Source organism: Podarcis cretensis (genome assembly GCF_951804945.1).
Source record: "Podarcis cretensis genome assembly, chromosome: 1".
NCBI lineage: Eukaryota > Metazoa > Chordata > Lepidosauria > Squamata > Lacertidae > Podarcis > Podarcis cretensis.
Window position 1 is genome coordinate 71,553,946 of NC_137170.1, and position 25,320 is coordinate 71,579,265.

Consider the following 25,320-nt stretch of genomic DNA (forward strand, 5'->3'; position numbering starts at 1 on the left):
GTTACTTGACTGGATTGCCTGGGGAGCCTGTCCATTCTTTTGTAGTGATAAATACTTAGTTCCTGGGCCAGGTCACAGGCTCACACCCTATTCAAACACAGACATACCCTTAAGACAGGATTTGTGAAGGAAAAGTCAATGGGGAGGCTTTTCCACTTTGACCTTGCAGAGAAAACATTTGCTCAGTTTAGGAATCAAAATGGCTTCAGGTCGGTCTTCCTGTGCTGATCTATGTACGTGCGGCTATGAACATTACCATATATCTAAGACCTCAAAATTCCTATCACAATATAAAAAAACAGGCCAGACAAAAGAATAAATGGACACAAATCTGACACCAGAAATGGCAATATTAAAAAGGGATTGGAGAGCATTTTAACTTTCTAGGACAGCATGCCTGACCTTAATGCCCCGATAATGGATCAATGGCACTTTAAAGGGAGACTGCAACATAAAACTGGTGAACTACAATTGATCAAGAGTGTCAATGTTACCAATGAGTTTAAAAAATAAATAAATCACACTACATGTGTTAATTGGCATACTGATTAACCCAGTTGGATTTGTGTGTGAGAAAATGGCCACTATTAATAATGCAATTATCACACTGTATTCTTCTGCATTTCCTTTCCTTCGAACCTTACTGTTTAAGGTTTCATATCACCACCAGTATTAGTGGATGCTCTGCATATGCCTGTTCCTTTAATTATGAAATATCAGTGTGGTGCAGTGTTTAAATGAAGAATCATCCATTGAGTGGGGGGGGGGTGCGCGCTATGGGCACCTCTTAAGAGACCACATCCCATAACCTTGCATGCACCCCCCCAACCATCTCCCCAATATGAGTGTTAAAGTCAAGCGCTCACTGAATCTGCCACATCCTGCTCCACATTAAATCCCACACTTAAACCCTTCCACACGTTCTGCCTCACACAGCCCCCTACCCTACGGAACTCCACACCCCACCGATATCCCAGACACACACCAAGCACCATACTGAAATTCTCACTGATAACACTTCCAGTATTTATTTTCTCACAGAAACACAGTGATGTAGGAGCCACTGGGGTTCTTATTCTTATTGCTCTTATTCATCAAGAAAGCAAACTAAACCCATGCACTGCACACCAGCTTTTAACCTTTCTTCAATCTCTTTTAACAGCCTAAATTGTGTCCCGTCCCCCTCCCCATCCCACTTTTAAAACCCTCAAGTGTTCTCTTCCAATAACCAACGTTACTCCTACAACGAGCAACAAGACTCTTCTCTAAGATCATTTCAGAACAATGCAACGAAAGCGCCCTGGCTAAACTTTTGCACCGGCCACCTCTACTTCCGCCCCTCTTGCCCCGCACATGGAGGAGGCTTTCTCAGAACCGGAAGTGAAGCACGAATGCGTGATCGTGAGCGGCGGAAACTACGCTTTGAGCTTCGTTGACCCATTCCCCACCCCCGCTGCGCGAGACATCGCGAGAAGAGCGCGCTTCCCAGGTTCTTTTGTGAAAGCTCGCGAGAGAGGCCTCTCTCTTTCCCTTTGACTCTGGCCCAGCAAGATGGTAGGTAGCGATGGGGAGTGCTCGGGCGAGGCGGTTTTGCGGGGCTTCTCCGACGCCTCTCCGCGCAGCGTGTGAGGAGGGCGGCTTCTGGCTTGAGGCTGAGCTGGGGCCTTCCTCCTTCTCTCTCCTTCTGCTTCGTCCTGCAGTCGGAGGGAGGCGGAAAAGGGGAGCCCTTCCTCCTCTGCCCAGAGCCTCGTGGAATTCCCTGGAGCGGGACGTGGCAGCCGCATCCCTAGGACTGCGCCCCGTTTTTGTTCGTCCCCCCCTTTAATTTCTGCAAATAATTCCGAAATGGGCCACGTACATCTCTGCCCGGCGGGGGGGGGGGTTGTGGGAACCCTGTATGCAAGGGACGGCTCTCGGGACACCCCTTTAGAAAGAGGAAGGTTCCTCACCTCAGAGCACATGGCCTGTAGAAGCTCTTCTGCAGAGTACATAGTACTTTTTTGTGGGGGGGAGCAGGACCTAATAATAATAATACCCTGCCCATCTGGCTGGGTTTCCCCAGCCACTCTGGGCGGCTCCCAACAGAATATTAAATAGTAATAAAAAAAGCGATATATGCTTCCCGGCTAGAAAGACCACACAGCAGAAGCGTTTTCCTTCTTATTTTATTTAAAGTATTTATACACTTCCCCCTGACTGAAATACCAAGGCAGTGTACAGTATATAAAATTAAAACAGCATGGTAGTGTATTTGTTTCATTTACTCAATCATGTTGCGCAGGCTCAGGAAGGCTAAGAGTATATTAGTGTAGGGGTGGGCTGACTTCAGTTGGTTGTTGGGTGGTTTTTTTTTTGCTAGATCCAGTTTGTATTAAATTTGCAATGCAAGTGGCTATTCAGGACATTTTAATTTAAAGCATAACTGGGCAGTGTTAAATCTTAAGAGCCTAAGAAGTGCCTTACTGGATCTGATGAGGATCTACCATTCATGGAAAGAATCCCAACAGCCAAGAGGTACCAGGTTATCTGCCAGCCACTGGTCAGAGGTCTACCTATGGAATATGATCTACCTTCTGTCCACCCCTGTAAGCATAAACATAAAGAACCATATCAATTCCACAAAATGTAACATGCATTAAAAAACCCACATATATTTATATATTTAACACTTCTCTTTTTAAGCCTGCTCTTCAGCCTAAAAGCTGCCTATAGTACCTTACAAAAACCAGTAATGAAACAGCCCCTGCCCTCAAGCTTACATGTGAAAAATATGATACAAAGGGGATTAGGTGAGAGATTGGAAGAAAGCAAATGTGTTAGTTCTTAGTTACAGAGTTTTTATAACTAAACAGTTCATGAAAGGAGGAGCCAAAAAATTGTGTTGCAACAATTAGTGGGGAAAGGGGGTTGTGCTTAAATTGTTTCATCTGAAGTAGTGTGGTCTGCTAGGGGTTGATAGCCCTTTTACATCAAGCTTTGTTGTGTATGTTTTTCTCATATATATATATATATATATATATTTTACACAAGTCTAATCTTTTAAGCCTTCCAGACTGAGGAAGACCAGGAAACTGAGGGGTCATGTTAGCCATGGCCACGGCCGTATCGGTAAGTGTAGAGGATTATTTACTTTGTTGGTTTGTGCTCATTCATGGTTTCTTCTGCTTTATTACTAGACTAAGTCATGTAGAGGATAACATTAGTAGTACTTGTAAGCTTCATTTTTAATACTTAGTTATTTTAAGGCTTGACTATTTATTTCACAACCTTGATTGAAATAAAACCAGAGTGCAGGGGAAAATGATGACGGTTACAGTGAGGTTGGGAAAGAAATGTAAATACATGCTTAATTGAAGTTGAATTCAGGGTTTTAATCTATTCTTCATTTCTATTATAGGCAAACACAGGAAGCATCCTGGAGGCCGTGGTAATGCTGGGGGTTTGCACCACCACAGAATTAATTTTGACAAATAGTAAGCAATTTTTAACATTTTTTTGTCCCTTGTAAAGCATTTAATTATATAATGCAAAGAACAAATCCATAATAGGTACCAAAATAACCTTTACCACCCTGTAGATGTTAATTTTGTTAAATATAGGCTGAAGTGGAATCATAACCTACTCTTCCTTAGGGCCATGAGGCAGTCCATTACACTGTTTCTGGTGGACTTTTGTCCCAGTAAACAAGCGGAGTATTTCAGGTTTAATTTTGAATTAGGTATGCAAAGCTACTTATCTATACCAGAAGTGGCCTGTTTGGTGGCGTGAAGTTGCTACACTGCTGCAGTTTACCTGGATAGGGTGACAGTGAGGTTGGGACTGTGTGTGTGTATGACCAGGAGCACCAGAATGTGTCCACAGCCCAGACTGCAACCATGCCAATGTCGGAAGGGCAGCTCAAACCCATCACATGGACTGCTACTGATCTACAGCAATCGAGACTAGAGTCACATCTAGATATTGTCAGTTATCATGGTGTGCTATAGTACTCGAAGAGCAATAACTGACCTTTATTCACTGACTGCCCTATTCATAGTTCAGTCAGTCACCAGGTTAGTAACAGAAAACTCATATCCCAAACTGGGAGGTGTGGGGCCACCAGGAGGATCGGTATCATCATTCTGCTTGGTGAATTCTGTTTGGTGAATTGCTGGGGTTGCTGCAAGGAAACAAATAGAATTGTGTGTCTTTGACTGCTTTCATATAAAAAGCAAGAGCTTGGATGACCTCCCATTGTAGCCACAGTTAAGGCAAATATTTATTGTTGGATCAACTACAGCTTTCCCTTTCCTTTAGAACAACATATTTTTTTGAAGTTGCTGTAGCTTGTCTTCTGTCACAGAATATTTGGGCATAAAAGTTACCTGTAGTGCAGAACCCCCTCCTGGCAAATTATAAATTTAGGGTGGTTTGTGTACAGTAGTGTGTGTAATGTCGTGTTTTATGGTACTTTGGGCACCAGGCAGTGAAATACTGGGACAACTGTGTAAGGACACAGAAATAGACAGGGTTTTTTCCCATCTGATTAGTTTGATTTTTGCTCTAGTTGATTACCTGGAACTAAATAAGTTATTACTTCGGACAATAAATACTCCTTACAACTCTGTATTTTCTTGTTCTTCACCTCTGTGGACCACATTAACTCAGTCTGAAAGTGGCTAGGAGACAATGTCATTGAGGTCTGTGTGAGGGAAATAAGCTGGGTACTAGTAGACTAGATATACCTTGCAATGGTTTTAAGCATAAAAAAACCTGACGAACCTGGCTAGAGAAATTTAAATGAAGACAATTTCTCATTCAGTAGGCTATGCAATTAATGTTATATACTTTGTATGTCCTCTAGCTAGGTAATGATGCACATGCATTTCAAAATGAGTTACGCATTGACTGTATTCTGCCTGTGATTTCTTGCCAGTCATCCTGGTTATTTTGGAAAAGTTGGTATGAGACATTACCACTTGAAGAAAAACCAGCACTTCTGTCCTACAGTGAACCTGGATAAACTCTGGACACTTGTTAGTGAGCAAACAAGACTCAACTATGCCAAAAATCAGGCGGGATTAGCTCCAGTTATTGATGTTGTACGCTCGGTAAGTTTATTTTGATAATATAAAATGTGTGTGAAGCTAGTTCATTTGTGTAGTATGGTAAGTCCTAAAATTGTTTCAGAGATAAAAGCTGAACTTGTAACACCCCTTACTTGAAAGTAAGGCCCATTGAATTCAGTTGGACTGACATTTGCGTAGACACAGTTAGGAGTGCAGCCTAATAAGGATCACAGGGTAGTTTACGGTATAAAAGCACAAAATACACAACACAATAAAATACCACCCACTAGCTTAAAAGGCTATACAGTGGTATCTCGCAAGACGAATGCCTCGCAAGACAAAAAACGCGCAAGACGAAAGAGTTCCTGGTGGGAACAAACGTAGGATCCAAGTACTTATACAAACCTTTCATGGTATGTGCTCAGGCCGAGAGGACAAAATGACATTTCAACATAGCATATTAGTTTTCTGACAAACCTTTCTAGAATATCAAATTGTTCTGTCTGCCAAAGTATTTTTAAACCAAGAAGACAAAGTGAGAAAATACTGAATATGCATGGTGATTTATATTTTGTAATTGGTAAATGTTTGGCAAAACTTTTTCTAAAGGTCATTTATTACAATGTCATTGTTTACATACAGTACGTTGAAATATTTTGCTTTTGATTTGTATGGAAATTGGTTCAGCTGGTAGTGACTGCAAGAGGCTTTGTGTACCTTATATTTGGACTTAAGAGTTTTTGCTAAATCTCCTTATCTTTCCAGGGTTACTACAAAGTCCTGGGCAAGGGGAAACTGCCCAAACAGCCTGTAATCGTGAAAGCAAAATTCTTCAGCAGAAAGGCAGAAGAGAAAATCAAAGAAGTTGGTGGTGCCTGCGTGTTAGTGGCATAAAGGATTTTTCTATGTATCCAGGCTTCAATAAACACAATTTCAGCTGTGTATTCATAAGCTTAAAATTTGAAAAGTATCTCATTGCCAATTCTAATACTCCTAACTTGATTTTTTTTGGGGGGGGGAAGGTTCACCAAGAGAGTAGTCTTTTGTTCAAAATGTTTCCTTGCAGCTATTTCAATGTACGAGCACAAAAGTGGCACAGGAGTCAGAATTTCCGTTTCAGCCCTTCTCATTGTAAAGATAGGCTTAAACACATGAACATTGTTTTGTGAAATTGAATGTGTTTGGAGTGTTCTACATGTGAGAGAGCACCTGCACACGAGCAATTCAGACCATGATACCAGTGGCTTTTGTCCCCTACTGGGAACGTGTCTTTCTGTGCCAACTGGTTGTGGTTGCCCAGAATTTTGATTGTATGCCATAGTCCTAAGGTGACCATGTTCACATTATTCAGCTGTTTAATACATATGCTTTTTAGGTAGTAAACTATGTGCAGTTCACACCAGCAGATTTGAACAAGAACAAACTAGCTATATATTATTTTTAAGGAAAAGCAAAAACATTTTACAAATTTAGGCATCTATTTAAATTGAAATGGTTTTTCTTCAGAATTGAATGATTCCCTATGCAGGACATAATTTGTTAAAAAATATATACCAGGACTCTTAAAGGTAGCTCACAAATTCCAGTGTACACCCAGGAACCAGTGGCATTACCATATCACTCAAACTTCTTTAATGGGATAGTCACCACTGGCAATTCTCCAGCAGACTACTGGATGCAGGAAATGTCCTTTTCGTGTATCAGGGAGGAAAGGGGATTTTCACTGAGCCCCCATTACAGTCTTAAAGGTTCTAGAGCAACTTTTCAGAAAAAAACTGGTGAAAAATCCTCTGTACTTTAATATTACACAGGAACTTGGGAGGACAAAGCAGAAATAACTATTGTTTAAGCTAAAGGCTTGTGCATAAGTTAAGTGGTGTATTAGTGGCTGTGCCACCACTGAAAAAGCATTCTCATGGTGCCCACAGCAGAGCATCAGTGAGGACTAATATGGAGAAAGATGCTCATAAGGGAAAGGCGTTCCCAAACATACCTGGACATTGTAAAAAGGCAGTACTTTACCAGGATAAGCTGACTACAACCTATTTTGGATCCTACATGTTCCACCAGCTAATTTTATTTTTCAAAGTGGACCTGGGCCATAAAGGAGGATCAAGAAAGTCCAACACCAATCTGTGTGATTACTTTGTGCAATTTTGATGTTGTTAGTCCTATGAACATTCACTGGAGACACATCCACTGGAACGCGTTCCTCAAAATTATCATGTAACAAACAAAAACCAAACAACTTCAGCTTTTATGCAAACTTTTTATTAAAAAATAATAAAATACTTAAAATGGAAGTATTCCCTCAATATAAACTCAAGCCTATTCAGAACTATTTAAGAATTGCAATACAAACTTAAGTGGCATTAGCAACATATCAGATGTGCAGAACCCTCAGACTGGATGCAGACTGACAGAAACAAGTTCACTGAAACATTGGTGGAATGACATACCCAGATTGAGAGTAGAAAGTTGTGCTGGCTGAATGTAAGGTTGATGGAGAACAACTTGCTTCAGTTAAATGTATTTGCAGTTTTAAGAGTTTTGTAACAGAAGGTAGCTTCCAAATCACTACCAGTACACCCAAAGCAATGGTCTCTGACTATAGCATAGATGTAAACAAGCATTTTTGGTACTTGATAATTTAGACTTCTCAAAAGGATTACAAATAACCAGCATTATTTTCCACTTTAAAGTTAAGAGCGAGAACTGGACGCTTCAGTTGAAGCCAGAAGCCACCGCACCCAATGTGACAGATGGGTGTGGTTTGGGTTAAGCAGGCCAAACTGGAACTGTGATGGGCTCCCCAGCCATGAACAGAACACAATTGAAATTTTAACATGTAGAACACTATTCTTAAACTGGTAGGTAAGGTAGTAGCCTGATCCAAGGTGGTTTGCAACCGGAGCAGTATCACCATGCAAATATATGGTAAAAGAGTAAGAAATGGGTTGCCAAATTCATGTTTGGGTTAAAAGCGGGTCCTGGGCCTGAAAAGGTTGAAGATGCCTGTAATCCAAAGTCTATATTTGCTCCTCACAAACTTACCAAGACTACAAAATCAGCAGGTACTCTTAATCCAGCGTGGTTTGGGGGCTCATCCACTTAGCACGCAGAGTTGATCTGGTGCATAGTTTTCCCCCCTTCAAGCAGTAAGGTCTCGTAACAACTTTTCCAAATAAACTGGATGGCTACAAAGGAAAAAACAATGCAATGTTGCTGTGTGGCTCATTTTTACTTATAAATCTTCCCGTGACACTCTTTAGTCACTTTAATCAGCACTCTGCCTCCCCCAATTTTCAGGAAGTTCACTGGAATTCAGGTGTAGGTCTGTCACTAACCTGGTGACTGACTTTGCTACAGAACAACAAAGTCAGTGAATAAAGATTAGTTTTTCTCTCCGAGTACTATAGCACACCACAACGACTGAAGACATCAAGATGTGACTCTAGTCTCGATTAATTATAGGTACACAAGCTTCTTACTCATTTACTGTTTCAACCCAATACGTTGATTCTGTCTAGAACTGTAAACACATATTTTATTTCACAAACAAACAGACTCTCACCAAAAAAGATCGCGCGCCTGCTTGAACTTATTCGCTCCTTTTAAACCCTGCTCCCCGCTACTCACCACGCGAAAGGAAGAAGGGAAGCAGGAAGCGGAAGAAGACCTTATTCAAGGAACCTCCCACAATGCTCTCGGGGTTCGTGCGGTGGGGGGGAGGAGGGGCACATAGAACGGGAGAGAGAAATGAAGCTTGGCCATTCCTGGAACGGCAAGACATCCTGCACTTCCGGTGGCCATTGAAAGCCGTCACGCTGTGGTGTACTGTGCCGCTCCAGCCCTGTGGCAGCTCTATGATAAATGCCCGCTTTGCATTGGAGGGGAAGGGTGGGGGCGGGAAACCAATCCAGGGGTATACCGGAAGTTTCCGCTCTCATCGAAGTGAAATGCAGTTAGCGTCAGGAAGGCGATGACGTCACCTAGCTTTTGGTCTTGCCAGTCAAGTGGGAGGAGAATTCAGCAGAGCCCTGAGGGCAAAAAAAAAAAAAAAGCAAGCTCCTACCACGTACCATTGGCTGATATATTTTTTAAAACAGCAGTCTTGTGGCACCTCAAACACTTACAAATTATTAGAAGGCAGTTGCTGGTGTGCCTTTAAATGCACCCCTCTTGATAACGCCACTGGAGAATGCAAAATTGGAATAAATCCCAGCCAAGTCATTTTGTTGTCCTTTTGTATCCATCGGGGGCCCTTGGTCACTGAACTGTATGTTCCTCGGAGTGCAGCCTTGCCATTCAGGCATGCTCAGAAGCGAGTCCTTTTGATTTCAGGGGTACTGACTCCCTGAGGCTGCACAGCTATACACATCTGAGACTATGTCCTATTGAACTGAGTGAGCAGAGACTTTCCTCTGAGTAGAAACACCTAGCATTGGCCTCGGGCTGTCGATTTTTATTCCGTACAGTACTTCATTAATGACGCCACCTGCTGTGCTGCTCCCCTTTCTCGCTTGATCTTCCAAGAAGCAGCTATATCCTAACTAGCCTTTTCATTTTCCGCGTTGGGAATGTGATGTAGTATCACTTTGCAGCATAGTGGGAAATTTAATAGGTGGCCACACAGCACTGCTTGGAACACTTGCTATTTAATATCAGTGCCAGGTACTCTGGTTGTGTAAGGTATAAGGCAGTCTTAAGGAAGCTGGTCCTGAGCTGTATAGGGCCTTACATGGTCAGGGATCGTTGTCTCTCTAATTGTGTGTTATTCCACATTCCTCACTGCAGCGGTTTTGTGTTATGCCATGCCAGCCCCATAGCAGCCATTTTGTCCCCAGCACCCTCTCAAAAGTCATTATGTGTCCACTGGCCCAAAAATGTCAACCCCTGGTATAATAATAATAATAATAATAATAATAATAATAATAATTTATTATTTATACCCCGCCCATCTGGCTGTGTTTCCCCAACCACTCTGGGCGGCTTCCAACAAAACACTAAAATACAATAACTTATTAAACATTAAAAGCTTCCCTAAACAGGGCTGCCTTCAGATGTCTTCTAAAAGTTTGGTAGTTATTTTTCTCTTTGACATCTGGTGGGAGGGCGTTCCACAGGGCAGGTATAGGTCAGATTAAAATAAATGAGAAAGACTTGGGGGACGGGTGAGTAAGCTGTGCTCCCCCCACCTCAAGAAACATAACTATTCCAGGGCAAGGGGACATATTTGTCTTCCTGACTCCAAAGCCTAAGTTCAAACAGTGACAAACTCATATACACATCTTTAACATCAGAATGATGCAATGGCACGGGGCAAATCTGACACTAGGTGGCCTGACTTATGCTAAATGGGCCCCAGAACAAAATTGATATTTTTGTGTGAGCATTTCTTGTCCCCAGAAGATCCTGGAAGATCCACTTCCAAGCAGGAGATGAACTAAAATCAGGGGCATGAGGTTACAAATGAATGTTATAGAATACACAGGTGTCTTTGGCCACCATAGTAACAAAATCCAGGAAACAGTGCACATATTTTATTGTGTTCCTTATGTCATGGAAGGGTTAGAGCATACACCAGTCAGAAAACTCAACATGAACTTCATTGTCTCTACAATACAGAACAGCAACAGCAAACTCCTGATTCCTCCAAGTACATTTAAATAAAGTACCACCTGGGGATTAAACTATATGATGACACTGTCTACACACAATAATAGAAAGACTGAACATTTTCATTTGTTCCTAGAAACTCCTCTGTTTTATTGTAAATAATTCATAGTGTGTCTAATAATTGCAGTTATATGCATCTCCCAGGGTTTAACAGTTTATTTCCTGAGCAAAATGTAATGGGATTGCTCAACTAAGATCATGCAAAGAAGTCACATGCATCTTAGATAATTACATTGGGAAAAGGAGAATCTGATATTTTGCTGACCCACCAATGGAATATAAGGTTTGTTTTTTATGTCAGACTACTGACCAGTTACATAATTTTAGTGATACACAGCAAGTTTTATCCAATGAAAATATGCTGCATAACTAGGTCTTGGGCAGATGTTTCTTATATTGTGTAGAGTTTTTCTTGCTTTTCTCTTGGTAGTATTTGAATAACGGAACTTTCTGAAAATACTGTATATGATCATTTTAGGATCCCAGACCTTTATATGAACTTTTCACTACTGCACCAGCAGGTGCAGGTAAACCCTTTAATTAGTGAAATGTTTAGCATTTAATGCTGGGTGCTTAGACAGTCGCAATTTGTGGGTATGGTTCAGTGGCATACTGGCAAATGCTGTGTGTACAATTGACATTAATTTGGCATTCTTGCACACACTGGAAAGTGTGGTATAACATTTGCTTGCTATAATGTCATATAGCCTCTCAAATTTTGTGCAAACAAATCAGGTAGAAGCTCAACAAACAGTCTGCAAGCAACTTTACTGTGCTACTGACCTCTGTAGTGATGGTTCAGACACTAGTGACTTGTCCAGCATCCTAATGACAAAGAATGAGAAATCTTTCTTACACAATCTCAAGCTTGGGTTACAGTTTAATGACATTGTTTCTCAAATTAATCAATATTTTCAAATCCACCATTATTGTCTGTGTTCTTTTTACAACTGTTCTGCTATTTGACAATTTATTTGGCTCAATATAAAGTTCTGCTAGAGATGCAAGAAGGAAGCAAAGCTGAGTACCTTAAGCAAATATATAACCTTAGGGCAACATCATGCTTACAAAGCTGTAAGCCCCTGCTCTGTTCACTGGTGCTTACTCTTTAGTAAGTATTCTGTGGATTGCAGCCTTAATATAAAAAGCTCAGAGTTTACTGCTGGGAGAGCCTCCCTGAACTGAAATGAGTAATAGTCACGCCAGTGAATCACTCTCTGGCTCATCTATCAGTGTTGTCCATCTTTTCCTTCATGCTTCACACAAGCAGTCTAGCTTTTTTATTTTAAAAAGCCAGCTTCAGCTGCAAATTTGCAAAAAACAGTTTGAGCCTGGAGAGGAAAGATGTGCTTTGGTTGAACATATGGAGGACACCATCATTCAGACAGCTCCAGCTTGTTGAGTAAGAGAGTGCTGTTTACGTTCTTTCCTTAAGGTGGGGGCTGTGGGACACACACACCCTGTAGTCATGAGTGTTTGAGGACTCACATACCCATCTCTTTGCTTAGGGGAAACAGATGGAAAAGATGCAGGAGTTATGCTGTGATGACTTGGAGGCATGGTCTGCCCTTGTGAGTTGCCTTTCCTTGCTTACTTACCTTATCCTTGCACCTCAGCAGTGGAGCTCTTAATGGGTGTTTGCATCTGGAGTCCCATGTTCCTGTGAGTTATTGTGAAAATAAATGTTAACAACATTCCTCTCCTTCACACCAAGTATTCCTTTTCATCAACATTTGAAGGTCTTAGTTGTCTACCATAAGATGGAGCCCCATGTCCTGCGCCTCGATGTATTTGTATATAAATAAGCTGTGTTATGTTTCTGGAGATGATATACCCCTGTGATTTGTTTTTGAGTTATTTTAGACTCCTGTCCTATGACAGCATGGTAGAGTCGTGATCGTGGTCATAGCACAGGGCAATCACCTTAGGCTCTCCACTGATCCCTTAGTTTTATTTAACTTGCTCTGTCTTTTAATTTGGTATGTTACACTGTTGTTGCAACTGACTTCTGTGCATTAGATGTCAACTGTGCCCATTTAGTCACTTGTGTTAGTGAGTACTGTGGTAATAATGCCAGTGTTGCATAATGCTGGTGCAACAGGGGCCTCTTCTGGAATTCTCTTTAGGGAAAGTGTGTCTCACTGTTTCTTTAATGGCCTTCCAGAAGCTAGAATAAACTTTTCTATGTAAGAAGGATTTTTGTTTACAGATGATGGCTTTATTGTATTGGTTTTACTACTCTCTCTACCTGTTTGTAATCTGGAAACTGTTTGTAATTTTTGAAAACTGCTCCATTGCTGTTTATAGTATTTTAATGGTTTTGTAACTTATGTTTTAAATTGCTAGCTAATGGTTTGATTTTGCTGCTAGTCACCTTGAGCCTTTTTATGAGGACAGGCAGGGTACAAGTGTTGCCAGCAAACTAACCCACTACTCTGATTCAAAGTTTTGTTCTGCCAGCATAAGGAACTAGTAGTGATCCTATCCCCATCAAGTGGTTGTAATTCAAAGGCAGAATCACACTGTGATTCCAGACAGTCACAATTTTCAGGTGGATTTCAATCAGATGCTGGCAAATTCAGGTTGTGCAATTAAAGTTGATTTAGAGCTATTTCACGACAAGCTCACTTCCTTTCAAAATTGGACATTTTGCAATAAGGAAAGTGATGAGAAAATGGATTGGAATGTTTGAGATAACATTTGCTTGCCGGAGCATTGTCTAACCTCCCCAGAAACAAATTGGGATGAATGCTCAATAATTAGCCAATGTCAGCTCACCTCCTTGAAAACTTTATGCAAAGAAATCAGGATGAAATCTCAGTAAACAGGTTGCCTGGATGCAAGCAGGAACTCTGCCTTGGGTTGTTCCCATGTTGTATTGTATGTGTGCCTGGGATTGCTTTTGCCCATAGCAACTTGATGGTGCACTAAATCCCAAGGGTGCTTTTTCAATTAGAGAGCAGTTTGGGTGGTTCTGTGCTGTGAGCTGCTGCGGCTCAAACTAAGGGGAAATCTGCAAGTGTGAGTATGGATATGTTGCACACATTTTACTTAGCTTTTCTGGGGTGTGGCAGTGATGGGGTAGGGAATGGCAGCAATATTTTTTTAGCATGCCTCAGTCAATTCAGAAAATGCCTGACTGTGTCTGCCGACAGATTCTGCAGTCTGTAGAACAGGGGGCAGGAACGGTAATTAATTATGTGTCTCACATCTTTTGTTATAAATCAGGAATTATTATGTGCTTAAAAAAACAGAAGAGAAATGACAGGGCAAAGAATCAATCAACAGCGATATTCTCATAGGCCCACACAAGGCACCAGGTGCAAATCTCTAATTAATATGTCAGGAATCTGAAAAGGAAGGAAAACAAATCTGAATCTCAGTAAAATGATGTTACTGTGTGTACTGAACACCATTGAGAGGTAGTGAAAGACAGGAGATATCCTGATTTGAGCCCAGCAAAAAGTAGTCTTTTATGTGTTGGATATTGTACTTGATAACTTTGACTCTACAGCTGTGACAAGGCTAGGCATGATCACAGACTGAATTATGTGGCTATCTATTCTATGATAAAATAATCAATGATGAATTTGGGGCTGACCCATCTATACGATGAAAGGGACATTTTTCTTCACCATTGGGCATTGGGCATTCAGAAATTACTGAATAATCAGCTGCTGAAATGGGGTGGGGAGCAGTTGTTTTCCGAGGGAGGGAGGGGAGGATAAGGAAAGAGCTCATGGCCCCATTGGGGCAGGGTTAGCAGCATGTTATATGAAAAGAGATGGACATCTTTGGAATAGACAGCGAAGCAAGCATACAGATCCGGGTGGTAGAGTCATCTGAAGTTTTCTGATAGGAGGTGTAACTCCTGTATTTTGTGAATGTAAGTCCTACACTGATTACCATGAACATCCGGTTTTCTTCTGTGTCCTCTCTTGTATCACCCACACGTGGGAAAAATATTTTGAGAAAGCCTCAAAGGTGTTATTTACTGTCTTGACTGAAACATTCACATCCATAATTTCTGTCCAGGACACCTATATGTCTTGGAATAGCCTTGAGTGAACTAATCACATAGCTGTAGATGTGGGAACAATTTATTATTCATTCTTGTTCATAACAGAATAGTAATCTGGCAAATGTATTTATCCATTTCAAACTTGTTTGGAGGACCAATGGATATTGTTTGAAGCTGCTTGGAAGGGACTTGCATGGCCATGCCAGTAAGAAGGCCCACCCCATTTCAGCAGCTGATTATTCAGTAATTTCTGAATGCCCAATGCAGAATGGTGATAAAAATGAGAAAGCCAAGGTAGGCTGAACTCTGTGGGCAACTATACGGGCATCATCCTAAAATTTATGTGGGAGTTTAAAGCTGCATATAAACTACTAAGCCCAGTTTCCTGGAGATAAGCCTCATGCGACACAGTAGGAGTATACGGTATAGGATTGGGCTGTTAATGACATTGGCATGGGAGGGAGCTAGCTGTGAAGGACAGGTGCCTTTAGAAAGCACATGTGATGCACACGGCCTAAAAGTATCCTGCTATTGTCCATGCTTGCTGAGTGCAGGGACAGGGAACTGCTGACATTTGAACTCAGCATGTTATGTGGCTTTAAAGAGATCAGTTGTGCCGAATGTGCATGTCTGAGCCCGGGGAGTGGAGGGAGCCCTTTTGTATCCAGCTTGTGTGTGTATATGTGTGCATATCTGTCAGTACTTTTCCTTATTATGTACAACCTGGTTAGCAGCATCCCTGAACAAACCCTTTTCCTGAGAAACAAATATATTCTTATTGGTTATTAAAGGTAAAGGACCCTTGGACAGTTAAGTTCAGTCAAAGGCGACTATGGGGTGCAGTGCTCATCTCGCTTCAGGCCAAGGAAGCCAGCATTTGTCCACAGACAGATTTTCGGGTCATGTGGCCAGCTTGACTAAACAGCTTCTGGCGCAACGGGACACTGTGACAGAAGCCAGAGTGCACAGAAATGCCCTTTACCTTTCCACCACAGCAGTACCTATTTATCTACAGTCATACCTCGGGTTGAATGTGCTTCAGGTTGAGTGCATTCGGGTTGTGCTCCGTGGCAGCCCGGAAGTAACAGAGCGCGTTACTTCTGGGTTTCGCCGCTCATGCATGCGCAGATGCTCAAAATGACATCACACACATGCGCAGAAGCGGCAAAATGCAACCTGCGCACACGCTGACGTGCCATCACGTCTTACATTCTATTCAGGATGTGAATGGGGCTCCGGAACGGATCCCTTTCGCATCCCGAGGTACTACTGTACTTGCACTGGTGTGCTTTTGAACTGCTAGGTTAGCAGAAGCTGGGACAGAGCAATAGGAGCTCAGCCTATCGTGTGTATTAGAGCAATCTCTGTGGGAGATGCTTTGCCCTTTCTGAAGCAGGTGAAATTCACTAGATATACAATATTTGATCCTTGAATGGGGAACCCAGCTCCTTTCTGGGTGCTAGAAAAACAGAAGTGCTTACTTATTTGGCATGAGCTGCATCTGCCATTCCCTGCTGCTGAATCCACTTTTGAGATGTTGCATTTTACCCTGGAGAACTGCTCAGCTGTCTCTGAACCTTCCAGATGATGTCATTCCATGCCCTCCTTTTCCAAGGGAGTTGCTGTTAAACTCAAATAGCTAACCAGAACTGCTAGTGAACTGCGGGTTTTTTTGTTGTTGGTTAGTTTGCTTGCTTTTCATGTAGTAAGTGCAACACTTGTGGGAATCTGAGTGCTGAACTGAAAGTTTTCAGGAAAGAGGTTTTGGCTCAAAATTGGGAGCGGCTTGTCTCCCCAAGACTAAGGGAGAGATTTTAGAGAGTGAAAACTGAAAATGTTTAGTGGGAGTGAGAGGGCTTACTATTGGCAGTGAGTGCATGGTTGTTCTCTCAACTGTTTTAAAAGCTCCATTTGTTCCCTTTCTTTTTTGAGGCATTATAAGTGAGAAAGAGCATCCATCATATTATGAAACCCACATTGCCCTGGGATGACATTATGTCTACCAATGGTAAGGCACATTCATTCCATAACCCTTGTGCAGTTTATTCCCCGCTCCGAAAAATAGGTGACCACCTCCCAGCCCACCACATGGGAATGAGACAGTGAATTTGAAGGCAGGCATTTTCCATCAGTTTTTTTTAATGGATTCCAGAATGTGAAGCTCACCAAACTATAGCCATCATGACCGCTAGATGTCCAGTGAAGAGAATCATTAAAGGTGATGGAGAATTTTACCATATTATTTTTTTAAAAACCAGAATTATAATTGCACCTGCTATTTTTGCTAGCTTCACATTACAGGCCCTAGATTATAGGGATTGTACGTAAAATTGCTTTGTTGAAACCTCTCCAAAGGCAAGTGATGCAATGTGTTACATGCAATGCTGTCTGAAAATGAATACCCCTTAGTTTTAATTAGACATTCACCCGAGGTATGGATGATAGCATAACTTTATTAATCACACCAATAAGAGCTCAGGTTGGAGAGTAAATAAAATGTTGCAAGCAGTTTGCATAAGTGTTCAAGGTGGTTGAGTTGGAGTTGCTTCAGACCTGTTTTGGTCAGTGTCTGCTGCTGCTGCCCACTCAAAAGGCGAGCAGAGCAGCTGGGCTTGGTTAGGTAAATATGAAGACATACAGTACAGCATTTTGTATTTTAAAATACTCCCTGATATCCCCTAATTGGGCCTTAGAGAAAATGTGAATAATATCAAGAGTTCTGAGCAATTGGTTAATGCTCTTTGAGAGTTATTATCCGAACATTTGCTTTAGAGAAGCAGGAAGGATGATAAGGCAGGTGAAATTATCTGGGAGATGGATAGAAATTTTATCAGGTTGAAGCAAATTTAGGCATTACTCAGATATGAATTGTCATGATGGATTTTCTAAGTAAAAATCCAAATTCAGATGCTGAATACTACTTTCACTGTTTGACTTACTTAACATAGCAACATATTTAGTTAAAGAATAATTTTTTCTTAAAGTTCTTTGGTATCCAGTGATGTAATATTATATCCAGTTGTTGACATCATCATCATAAGGGCACCTTCAGACTGTTTCTTATTTTGTGGGAGGGATTCAAGCACATATCAGAAATTTAGATTTGAGCAATTAAAGCTGATTAAAGTGATCCATCATCCTTCACAATAAATTCACTTACAAGCACACACACACTTTTTGCAGTTAGGAAAGTGATGGACAGGGCTTTTTTCAGCTGGAACTCACTGGAGCTCAGTTCCAGCACCTCTCAGTTGGGCGCCACTGCCATTATAAGAGAACAAGGGAGGCATTCATGGGGAATTCTGGCACCTCTTTTTCTAGAAAAAAAAAGCACTGGTGATGGGTAAATGCACTGAAAAATGTGAGATGATTGAATGATTGACAGGAAGATGTAAAACTCATACAAACCAATCAGAATGAATGTTCATTGTTGTATAATCACCCCACAAACAAATTAGAATGAATGCTTAATAATGACTGAACATAGTCTAACTTCTGCAAAAGCTTTGTGCAAGCAAATTGGAATGAATGTTCAATAAACAGGTTTAAGGCTGGTGGTTCAGGTCACTAACGTGAGCTCTATGTCTCAGTGGAGGCTTTTAAAGAACACTTTAAAAACACAAAACTGTTTTCTTGGTGTGGTATCACTCGTATGGCACCTGTGGCCAAAACACCATGTAAACTAATCCTCATGTTCAACTCAAAGGCCTGGATTCAATGTTCTCTGACCACGCTGTTGTGTTATCATGGGGGTGAGAATAATGGTTGTGCAATATAAAATCCAGCACAACAGTTTTGCTAGCAGAAGCTTGTTATACAACAGGTTATTCAACAGAAAGTATAATCTGTTTTGCAACCAGCCACAAAAAGCAGGCTAGCTTCCTGCCCTTGTCTTGTAGAAGCCATTTTGCACAGGGCGGCCCAACTTTTCATACCAAGTGGGCCGCACGAGTACCTCAACACTTAATTTTTACCTCACACTTTCAGTACAGCTTTTTTTTTTTTTTTGCGGAAGGGGATGTCTGAAGAAATTTAGTCATAATTTGCTGTTTGGGAACTGTTTGCTCAGGAAAAGGGTACAAACATTTTCCTGTTATTTTTGCCATTGTTTTAGAAATTCAGGAACATAAAAGCTGCCTTATACTAAGTCAGACCCTTTGTCCTGTCTACATTGATGGGAGGGTCTCCCCAGGGTTTCAGAAAGAGGATGTTCCCAGCCCTGACACTTCAACATACAAAGCAGATGCTGTACCACTGAGCTATGGCCCTTGGGGTTCCAAGACATAAAAAACAAGTACACCATGGGTCACCATTTAAAAACCAGTGTCCTTGACCATACAGTTTTAAAATTCGGTTTATAGATGGGAAAAATATGAAGCTAACTTTAGCCACATCTGAAGATGACCTAATGAGTTTCATTACTTCAGTCAGAGTTCTCTATAATAATGCATTTTTTCTACAGCATCTCATTTTTGTCTTTTTAAAAGAAGCTTGGATTCAGTTCAAAACAGGTATCGGGAAAGCTTCAAAAGAAGTGGATCCTGCGTATATTCTTCCCTGCCTCTTTCAGTCAAAAGTATAAATAGCATCAATCCATGTGAAGAGAAAACAGTATTTTCAAGACTGATGAGCTGCGTTTTACAGAAATTAAGATATCCTAATTTGGACATGGTGATAACCCCAGAACTGAATTTGGTCTATTGATATTAATACATTGTTGTTTGAGTTGTACAATCCCATGTTGGATTGCTTTTTAGATGTACTGATTGCATCATTCTTCATCCGTACAAACAGTGGCTCTCTAGGGCAATGCTGAATACTCTTTCCTACACCAGCAGAGGTGTAATAATGATATACTGTATTTAAAAGAGGTTTCTGTAAAGCACAGGCTCCAGAAATATACCTTCCTTGGCTTTAGATGACACTGAGTTCTGAAGTTCAGCAGTTGCATAGGTAGCTGAATATGTACCTTGGGGTGAATTATTGTTTGTGATTTCTTCTTGATGGGTTGATAGTAAGACACCTCTCTAGTCTCCGTTTGCAAGCATCTGTTACAAGCCATATTGAGAGTTTCCTTTTAAAGAAGATCTGGCTAAAAACAGAATGATTGCTCTCATTTCTGTCTCACCATGGAATTGTTTTTCCCCCCCTTTTCTATTGATCTGGAAAAACAGCTGAGAAAACGTACCATAGACTGAGAAGTAAGAGGGGAATATAAAGGCACGTTAATGGTCTCTGTTCTGAGCCTAGTTTTTGAAGAGGGCTTTACCAAACAGGAAAGGAGCCCCAGATGAACACCGGGAAGGTCTAGTCATTTTCTCTCATCAGCACTCCTGACGCTGTACAGTAAAAGCTGTTTCCAGGGATTACGCGGTGCACGCTCTTCTGCTTAGTAACAACCCATTTCCTCAGCCAAGAGACACTTATTTGTGCTCCTCTCTTAAGTGGCTGCTTTCCAGAGAGAACAGGTAAGCCAACATGAAAAGTATTTTTTTTCCTGAATAAATAACATAGCCTAGCAGCAGTATGCAAGGAGGGTGGCATAAGCACTTCCCATTTCTAGTCGAAGCAGCTGTCTGTCAGTTGTGATTCACTGTCTGTAAACAGGCAGAGAGGTTATTTTGCTGGCGTGCTTCATGTTATGCTGATTAAGTTTGGATAGCCATTCCAAAGGAAAATGCATTGATAATGGGAGCAGCATCATTAAGGTTTAGAAGGTAATAAGAGCAGACAGCAGCGGGGGGTGGGTAGGAGTGGGAGTTCTGCATCTCTACAATGTGCAGGTTTAAAATTACCAAGTATTGCAAGTGGAGCTTGATTAGCCAGCCCAGGGTAACTGAAGGTCAATTGTATCCCGTGGGGTTAAAGATTCAGACAGCAAAATGCAAACACATTTGTTGTGGACCAAAATCAAGCTGTTACCGATATTTAGGCAGACAATCAAACAGGGGATTTGCCGAATGCAGTAACTGCATCTACCTAAGACTTAGCATTATTTAACAGTTGCTTTTTACATTTTTCTGTTTGGGAGTCTCCTTGGTTATTTAGGAGGCCTGAAGGTCATGGTCACTAGAGCTCTCAGTTCTCCAAATACACTGGCTGATTCAGACATACAGACTCATTTCGGTGTTTACATGTTTGGAATACATTTGTGTTTGAATAAGTGGCTTCTGCACACACAGTCTTTTGAGAGAAATGGGAGAAAGGTCTGTTTTGCCTGTCCAAGCATGCATGGGCTTGTGTGTCCAAGTGGAAAAAAATACACACTTTCCCAAATTTGGCCCATGATGGCATCCTGATGAGGGAGGGTGCGAGGTTCTACAGTCTGATGTTAGGTAGGCAGGATTAAAATTCCAAAGATGAAGAAAGACATGTTTTAAGATTATTTGCCGGATTTACTTTTCTGTTCCTCATAATATTATCAAAGCAAATCAGTTATTTGCAAGAAAAACAAAAAATCCCATGTTTTTTAAAAAATCAAAGCCTTTGGGACAGTTATTGTTTATGGAAAAGCCAAACATTTGCTATATTGTTATATTTTTCCCAGTAAGGCCATCATCATCATCATTTTAGTAAAAGCAGGCATCATCTTTATTTAGTATGTGAGCTTCAATTCTTCTGTCCATGAATGCAGAATAAATGCCAAGCAACACAGAGACATGTGTAATAAACCCAAATAGCAGCTAATTTTAGTGATAAGCTGAATAAGAAAGGGGTATTTTAAGTGGAATAGCAGTGGGGAAAGGGATGGTTAATAATTCCTCTGCCCTTTTTCCATTACAACTCAATCCCCCCCCCCAGTCCACTCCCTCTGTCCATTGCTCTCAGACCAAATTCCCTATGTTACTTCTCCACCCCATAGTAGATGTGCAGAGGACAGACTTACCCACCCACTATGCCTGGAATACTGGATACAAGGCTCAAGCAGAAACCTGTTGCTACTTCCTCCACTACCTGACCTGTTGAAGTCTGTTGTGTTGTGCTCCCTGGCTCACCCAGCCAGCAGAATTTTTGAAAAACAGAAGTTGTCAGTCCTCTCATACCCATATGACACTTAAGAAAAAGGAAGCAAAAAGCCATTTCAAACAAGTTCACTGAATTGTTTATAGGAGCCTCCCTATTGCCATTGTGTTGATCAGAGGTATATGTGCTTCAGAGGATTAACCCCATCCAGTCTGAACATAGGAGAGGACAGCTGTACAACTTTTCTGCCTAAACCTGCATTGGAAAATGGTGTGAAGCAGCCCTGGCAAGAGTCTCAACTAGACTCATGTGTTGCCCCAGGCAACCATCTGGACTCTAAACAGATGTGTATAAAGAGTCAAATCAAAACTAGCAATATTTAATCCTTTGAGGTGGGATATGTACTGCATTTAATAGCTAAACGTGTTATGCCGAAGTGGAGTTAATCAGACCCAAAGTCAAGTACTTTGTGGGTTGTGGACTGGCCTCTACTGCTGCATATTAGTTATTTGAAGGGTGCACAGCTAGGCCTTTGGTGAGATCCTTCACACTTTGAAACTGCCTGCCAAGAGAAATTGTAGGAAAACACATTTACACTCAGACTCAGGGCTTGTTCACATTTATGCTTGTCCTGCCGCTTCCTCCTGGGGAAACCTGCTCTTTACTGCTGAATTGGAATAAACGGCAATCGGATTTTCAGTGGATTGACACCTGCTTTGATTCAGGTTTTCCTGGGGAAAGTGGTGGTGCAGATGCACTGGACAAGCAGAAAATCTCTTGGACCTGTGCTTTCTAGGCACAGGGCAGGCAAAGTGTGGACGAGCCTCAGTGACAATTGGAAAGCATTGTGCATGCACTCTCTCTCACAGCCACACAACCCAAACTGTGTACACATTGCCAGCTTAAAACACACCTAGGTTGTTCTTTTTCTCAGTTCACATTGAAGCTGGTTTGGAGAAAAATGCATAAAAACGCAGTATTTCATGAATGTATAGATACAGGATGTCAGATGTACACCACTTCCCAAACCAGCGCTGGGGGCACACTGGATGCAGAGTATATGTGAATGTGTACACAGCCCCAGGCTTTGTCTAGTTTCAGCAGTTTTATTACCTTCTTTTTTATTACCTACTTTTATTTCCTTTATTACCTTGCATGTTTTTGTTGTAGTTGCATTCTTATTTTAGTCTGGCTTATTGCTTGTTTTGGTTGTATCACCTGTTGTCAATCCCTCTGGGTGGGGTACAAATTTAATAAATAATATTAATGGAGTGCAGTCACATTTTATACACAGCTCAGATTTTGTCCTGTGTTTCACACTTCAAAAATGCCACCCAGGACTCCAGACTGATATTTAGAACTCAAACGTTGCTATTACTTATTTCTAGAGCACCATAATAGTGCACAGAGCAACACAAGTCCGCTCACTCTCTCAGTGTGGTGGCATTGCGGGACGGCAGAGGCTCCTCCTAAGTCCCTGATGAGGGTGGCTGTCTGGATGAGTGGCGGGGCGCTCCAGCTTTCAGGAGCTGGATGTGAGCCCAGGATTGGCAAATGGGAGTGCAGATTTGGATGCAGGCTGGGCCAGGGGGAGGAGCTGATGGAGCAGGAGGGCTTCCCTCAGGTCCATGCCCAGGTAATTTAAGCAGCCCATATCTGGGGTCCTTACCTGGGTTTTCCCATCGTGCTTAACAGAGTAAAGGTAAAGGTAAAGGGACCCCTGACCATTAGGTCCAGTTGTGGCCGACTCTGGAGTTGCGGTGCTCATCTCGCTTTATTGGCTGAGGGAGCCAGCGTACAGCTTCCGGGTCATGTGGCCAGCATGACTAAGCCACTTCTGGCAAACCAGAGAAGCTCACGGAAACGCCGTTTACCTTCCCGCTGGAGTGGTACCTATTTATCTACTTGCACTTTGATGTGCTTTTGAACTGCTAGGTTGGCAGGAGCAGGGACCGAGCAACAGGTGCTCACCCCATTGCGGGGATTTGAACCACCGACCTTCTGATCGGCAAGCCCTAGGCTCTGTGGTTTAACCCACAGCGCCACTCGTGTCCCCTTAACAGAGTAAAGGTAAAGGTAAAGGTACCCCTGCCCGTACGGGCCAGTCTTGACAGTCTCTGGGGTTGTGCGCCCATCTCACTTAAGAGGCCAGGGGCCAGCGCTGTCCGGAGACACTTCCGGGTCACGTGGCCAGTGTGACAAAGCTGCATCTGGCAAGCCAGAGCCGCACACGGAAACGCCGTTTACCTTCCCGCTGGTAAGCGGTCCCTATTTATCTACTTGCACCCGGAGGTGCTTTCGAACTGCTAGGTTGGCAGGCGCTGGGACCGAGCAGCGGGAGCGCACCCCGCCGCAGGGATTCGAACCGCCGACCTTTCAATCGGCAAGTCCTAGGCGCTGAGGCTTTAACCCACAGCGCCACCTGCGCCCCTTAACAGAGTAGCACAAGCCAAAAAGGCAGGCTCTTGCCTTGTAAAGCTTACAAGTGAAATTGGGTAATTAGGTGCAAAAGTGGTTCAATGGAGAATATGTATCATTATGCTGTTTTAATTCCTTCATCTCTGTTGCTTGCAGCCTAGAAAAATAAGCATAGTAGCTTTTATCACTGTGTGTAATGGCCCCACAACAAGATAAGTTCTGGTTGATGCTTTGCTTACTAGCCAAATTTTTTGCAGTGATGAAATTTAGGCAGGAATACAAATGTGAGGCCCATCTTATAATGTGAAAATAAAATTATGGGTGGGACAATAGCACAACTCTGTTGTTCTTCCTGTACCCCTGTTGGGTTATAAGCTCATCTGGAAGGTATGTAAATATGAAAAACATTATTATATTGAAAGATTTAACTGCCAGTATTGCTGCAACATTATCTTAAGAAGCTTAACTAATAACTGTAGATACAATTCTACGCAGACCAAGTTTGGGCTGGATATCACAACATTTGTTAGCCCTATCAGATCATCTTCCATGCTTACTGTATTTTTCCATGTATAAGACAATGCTTTTTGTTAAAAATAAAAAAGGCAAAAATTGGGTGTCGTCTCATACACAGATAGTGAATGCAGAGGGGGGACGTGCGATTAATGGCAGCAGCAAGCAGGAGATTGGGCGGGTGATTGGTGGCTGCGGCAAGGCCTGCTGAAGATGGGCTGTGGCTGTGGCAATTGGGCAGGTGTTTGGCAGCTGTTGTGAGGCGGGAAGTGGATGGATGGGCTGTTGGTGGCGGTAAGCGCGTAGACAATTGGCGGCTGCGGCAAGGTGTGCAATTGGCAGTGGCTGTGGCAAGCAATCGGCAGTGGTGGGCAGGTGGGTGAGCGGTTGGCGGAAGTCACTTCCCCCACCCCCCACCCCCAAAAGCTAAGCAACTTAATTTCTTAATTTTGGGTTAAAAAAAACAGGGGTTGTCTTATTCATGGGGGCATCTTATACACGGTAAAATACGGTAATCCCTTGCTTTCTTGGATGGGAACAAGATGTTCTGTACAGGACAGCTTTTATATCCCTATTACTCAAAGGAAGCACAGTTTCAAATCCCTACTCAGCCATTCAATAGTAGAACATGCGTAGGGTCCCAGGTTGAACCTCCCACATCTCCAGGTAGGACTAGGA

General features: G+C 42.1%; 2 protein-coding genes across 3 annotated transcripts in view; both read left to right on the plus strand.

Annotated features, from left to right (window-relative positions):
• Positions 1–1,461: 1,461 nt before the first annotated feature.
• RPL27A (ribosomal protein L27a) lies at positions 1,462–6,007 on the plus strand. Its single transcript, XM_079991105.1, has 5 exons — positions 1,462–1,554; positions 3,045–3,108; positions 3,398–3,473; positions 4,916–5,090; positions 5,814–6,007. The coding sequence occupies exons 1-5, from the start codon at positions 1,552–1,554 to the stop codon at positions 5,940–5,942; spliced, it is 447 nt and encodes a 148-aa protein (XP_079847231.1). The 5' UTR covers positions 1,462–1,551; the 3' UTR covers positions 5,943–6,007.
• Positions 6,008–16,663: 10,656 nt separating this feature from the next.
• TRIM66 (tripartite motif containing 66) overlaps positions 16,664–25,320 on the plus strand; it is a 52,297-nt gene continuing 43,640 nt past the window's right edge. Inside the window, exon 1 of one of the 2 annotated variants that reach the window (XM_079965883.1) lies at positions 16,664–16,756. The gene's annotated coding sequence lies outside the window, so the exon portion shown is untranslated. Of the gene's footprint in view, positions 16,757–19,588; positions 20,217–25,320 lie in introns of those variants that run through there. The other variant, XM_079965882.1, reaches the window with a different exon arrangement.